Genomic DNA, 5,000 nt, shown 5'->3' with positions numbered 1-5,000 from the left:
TCAACTCTTTTGCTTGGCCGTACATGTATAAACTGGAGGTTTGCTATAATTATGGCTTTTTTAGTGCATTCTCTAAGTGTTTATTCTCCTCATTCTTGCATGCAGAGGAAAAGTGAGGAATTCCGCTTGTACGTTTACAAGCAGTTAGACATCCAAGAGTTGTTAGAACTAAACGGGGTGAGTTTCTCAACAGGAGTACAATGAATGTTCAAGCATACTGAAGTTTTGTTACACATATTTTCTTGTTCACTAATAAATTCAAGATAACAGCCCGCAATATAAAAGTTTGCGATCATTGTTTTCTTGTTTTGTCTGTAGCGACATTCACATGAACACAGGCCGATCAACATCAGTAAGTATTGAGGAACATCGATGGGTGGTTTTTGCGTTACATTATCGCTGCCAGATTGGTGGACAAAAACCAAAGAATTCTGATTAGCTCCTGTGGTTGGTACATCAGCAATATTATTATTGTACCTTTCATCTTTATTATTATATTTATCAGTGTCTTTAGAGAATGGCTGTATACTAACTTCTGGTAAAGATTGAAACCTTCACGAGCCTTTAAGTCTTCCTTCGTCCGATGATGAGGCTTGTTCCTTTTAGTTTTGCATGATAAGCCGGTTTTTTTTTATATTAATTACGCCGTTCAAGGACTAAATGCCTAGTCTAGTGGAAAAATACAGTCCAAACACCTAATTTAAAATTACTATTCCATGTTGAAAAGCTGGACTTGCCATTTTTCAAGCGAAGACAAAAACAAAATGGCCACTGAAACTCTTTCTTGGCTAATGAAAGTCCTTCTGTTTTTGTTTTCAATTATAGCTCCACCACCACTCCCCCCAATAGTTACAGATCACAGCAGAGAACCCCCTCCCCCTCATCACTTCGAGGAAGATGCAAGACCCCCACCCCCACTGGCACCGATAAGGTTGAGACATTTGCCAAGAGAAGACACACCTCCAGTTATTATTCCAAAGAGGGTATGGTAAAAATTACAAATCTTTGGAATGCATTCGGGTAGTAGGAAATGTCCTGAAAAAGGACTCCAGCTAGGCATGACATGTGGATTGATTTTGTTGGTTCTCTACACTTCCTGAGAGGATTTTCCATGGGTACTCCGTACTTTCTGTTGTCATCAAAAACCGACATTTCATTTGATCGGCTTTGCGGTTTCTCCAGTTGGCAGACCATTTGTAGAAGTTGTGAATTAAAGTTTTTCTCTAATTTTGACGAGAAACGTCTCAGTCGAGTCAGTCCCAATGATCGACATTTTGGTAATTCTTTTTATATTGGTAAAAACTCGATCCTCTGTCGTCGTATTGAAGTTCCAACGTAATTTACTGATATTCGTTGATTGCACCTGATGTCACAGCGAAGAAAGAACAAAATAGTGAAAGGTCTCTTGGGAATTCAACTCTATTATTATGCAAAACTTGATGCTACATTTTTCTGTTGTTTTGGCAACAGCATGGCCGTCTTATTTCTGGGAATTGCGACAACCATGAGTGCCTAACCTTTTTGAATACTATTTGAAATGGGTGTCTAAAACGTGTCAGTTAGCAAATAGCAAGGTGAACCCCAGAGCCGACAGCCCGCCATTTAGCCACTTTGTTAATGTGATAAAATTCCATTTATTATCCTTTTATTTCCAAAAGAAATAAGCACAGTCACGAGGGACATTTTGTTTTTTTCTTTTGGTTAAAGGATGATGTTGCGGATGATCGACCACTTCCAACCTTAAACAACAAAAGGTAGGGAAAACCATGCACTCATGTCAGTGATGCTGAATAGCGCAATTTGTCAGTTTACATTTCAATACCTGAACAAGAGAATACATGAGTGTCATTCACTTGGACGAACGTTTCGGTTTGAACCGAAATTCCCCTATTTCAAATGGCACCTTATTTCTCCAAACCAGTCTTTCTCTTAGGAAAATCCCTAACCTTATATTTTCCCAAATGGACCACACTGTCGTGTCTCTCCGAAATAAACTGCCAAATGAAAGATTACGAACATTTAGGAAGTTGCGATATTTTGTGATAGAAATTGACTCCTCCTTCTTGTTCTTGTTCTTCTTCTTGCTCTGGTCTTCTTAAACGATCTCCTTGAACATACAAGGGGCTATACATATACGTATAGGGGCTTTTAGGGCTAATGAAACATCGATTGTTCAACAGATCAGATCTGCACAGCGAATTTAAGAAGCCAAATCCAGAAGATAAGTCTAATTTACAAGTGCAGTCGAAAAGTTGAACCAGGGACTACCAGAATCAAATTCATCCAGTGGTCAAGAAGGGTCTTGAACCTGGGATCTTCGGATCTCAAGGCATTGGCCCCAATTGTGGTGCCGCGCCGCTGCAAATTTCCGTTTCGTAAACGGCCGTTGCCATTTTGCAACTCTTAGAACAAATTTCACTGTTAAGTTTGTTGTTTGCAAAAACTTTATGAAAAAGTTGGGTGAACGATGTCGAACTCGGTTCAATGGCTCAAGAGCAAACCCGCTTAATAACCAACAGGCTACCGAGATAACCACTCCAAAACATTGCAAATTTAGAGTATTTAAATGAAGCTAACCAAATAAGAATGGGTGCTTAAACTTAAATCCGTAGATAAAACAATGACATTTAGTTGCAATTTCAACCACTTTAATTTCGGTCTAATTTATGACGAAAGGCTTGGTTACTAAGAAGAACATCGACCGCCAAAAATGGCAACGACCGTTTGCGAAACGGAAAGTAGCCGCGCCGCCTCCACAAACAATAGGGAGCTTTAGCAACGACAACAGCGACGGCAACGAAAACGTCACAAATTTGCATACTTCGTGGGAAAAAAACAATAGCTTTGCACGCTCCGCATGTGCATCTTTTCATCTTTGTCTATTTCTTTGCCATCGTCAGCAAAACAAGAACGTGAAATGACCAAATTTGAGGTTTCAAGGAGAACGTCAGCGCTTGAGGATAAATTTTCAGTCTCCCCTAAACTGAGCGCCGTATATACTAGTTTCGTTCTTGAGGGTTTGCCACACCTTTGTCCCGTTAAAATGCTTGGATTAGTCGCGAAGCGATCACAGTAACGCGAATTCACATTTAACGACGACGTTCTCGTTGTCGTTGCCGTCGTCCTTGCTAAAGCTCCCTAGTGAGAGAGAAGTCAGCCCCTAGACCCTTTTTGAACATCCCCTTTCCTATCGGTAGCTGACCTTGTTGTATTTTTAAATTTGAGAGAATTTTCCTTTGCAGCAATTGATAGCCAGAGTTTTTCTTAATTTTGCAGGCCTCCAGAATCTGAAGTAGAAGTAGAAAGTCCAAAAGAGACTGCATTGAATTCAGGTACATGTAACGGTGATCTAGTCAGTCGAGTCAAGTAGCCTGTATTGACGTGCAAGAACTCGCCCGGTGAGCGGATCCGGAATTAATTTTTATGCGCAGTCGCCGCTGCGGAAATAGCACTGAATATCAAACATGTTTGATATTTTCTTCGCCGCGAACTTTCCTGACGCAATTTCGCCTAGTGTGCGAACACTTAACGAACTTACGTGTAGAGCTGACGACAATAACCTCTTGTCGTTATTACGCATGGCCTTCAGGGCAGTTGATATGGGTAGGTCAGGAGTAATCAAAAATACTTTATCTTATCGAGACTAGCGAGTTCTTGAAAAATTTCTTTACTCTCACTAAATCGATGTATTAGTTTCTTTTCAGGGTACAATCAGTGACTCTACAGTCCTAAAATCCAAAGCACTTAGCTTGAGCAATTGAGGTTCCCCGTGACAAATAAATACCCTAGACGTTGGCTTTCACACTTCGTGTAAGCCACACAATAACAGCGTTAGGTGTGCGGAGAACAACACTGGCGCTGAATACGCTTGAAATCTACGCAGCGGAATTAGCGCCGCTCCGTTTTCGCCAAATGTGCGCCGGCTATAGCCGTCGTCGTTGTCGTCGTTCTTGTTTCATTAAGTTATCTATTTAAGCTCCAATTAAACTTTTGTGAACATTAGAGTGGCTTTCAATTGAGTGTCGAAAGTAATTAGCGAATTCAGTGCTTTGTGATTACTTCACTCAGTGACTGGTTCAAAGTTCTCGCGCCATTTTCTCAACCAATCAGAAGTGAAACCAAAACCAATTGTGGCTCGCGCGTGCACATTTTCCCGCGCCTTGTGTCGGCTACGTGTCATTACTTCGAGTTTTGATTGGTTTACTGGATTGTCTCCGTCATTTTTGATAGGCCAAAGTAATTACTTTGGTTTTGCTTTTACGACACTCAATTGAAAATTGCTCTATTAGCAAATCTCTTAAATAACCTTGATTCCCTTTTTATGACTTCAGTAATGTTCTCCATGAGTTTTGTACCGTGAAAACCAGATGGAATCATCGCAAAAGTAGTCAAACTAGCGATCTCTGTTTTAAAGTTAGCTTTTCATTGGCGTTGCGGTCATAGTTGCTCAAAAGGTTGTGTTCTTTTGAATTGCAGACGGACCCGAGCCGTTGAAGGAAAATGATCTCAGAACTGCATCACTTATCATTGAAGTATTTGGAGAGGACTTGGTGTGTTGTCTATTTTCTCCCACACTAAACTGCCCCTTTTGGATTGTACAAACGTCAAATAGCCAATATCAAAAATACCATAATGCTCTTTGTTTGTTCCTCCAAAATTTCGCATAAACATATTTTTGTTATTTTCTCTTGGGACTTCCAATGATCCCAAGAGAAACTGGAAGCTATACTTATGCAAAATTTGAGAGGGTCAAGCAGAGTATTATGGTATTTTTGATACTGGCTATTGAATAGACAAATATGAACATTCTCATTAGCCGTGTATCATTTCAAGTGGTGATCTCTTTTCGGTTTAAGTAGAGCGAAAATATTCAGGTTTGAAAACGATTCAAACTCATGATTAATTTACTCTTTACGTAATTCAGTTCTCACTAATTCTAAGCCTCATGGCGAGTGTTGTTAAGGCATCGCTGCCTGGCGTGTAATTTACACCTCTTCCTC

General features: G+C 40.2%; 1 protein-coding gene across 4 annotated transcripts in view; it reads left to right on the top strand.

Annotated features, from left to right (window-relative positions):
• LOC138036240 (centrosomal protein of 104 kDa-like) overlaps positions 1–5,000 on the top strand; it is a 43,356-nt gene that overhangs the window by 20,437 nt on the left and 17,919 nt on the right. For all 4 annotated transcript variants that reach the window (XM_068882584.1, XM_068882586.1, XM_068882588.1 and 1 more), the window contains exons 14-19: positions 106–177; positions 319–352; positions 826–983; positions 1,708–1,754; positions 3,277–3,332; positions 4,477–4,550. In XM_068882584.1, coding sequence (XP_068738685.1) covers positions 106–177; positions 319–352; positions 826–983; positions 1,708–1,754; positions 3,277–3,332; positions 4,477–4,550 — 441 coding nt within the window. The remainder of the gene's footprint in view (positions 1–105; positions 178–318; positions 353–825; positions 984–1,707; positions 1,755–3,276; positions 3,333–4,476; positions 4,551–5,000) is intronic.

This window comes from Montipora capricornis, unplaced genomic scaffold (genome assembly GCF_036669925.1).
Source record: "Montipora capricornis isolate CH-2021 unplaced genomic scaffold, ASM3666992v2 scaffold_473, whole genome shotgun sequence".
NCBI classification, from domain to species: Eukaryota; Metazoa; Cnidaria; class Anthozoa; order Scleractinia; family Acroporidae; genus Montipora; species Montipora capricornis.
The sequence above is the reverse complement of the archived record's forward strand: the minus strand, read 5'-3'. Positions and strand labels throughout refer to the sequence as shown.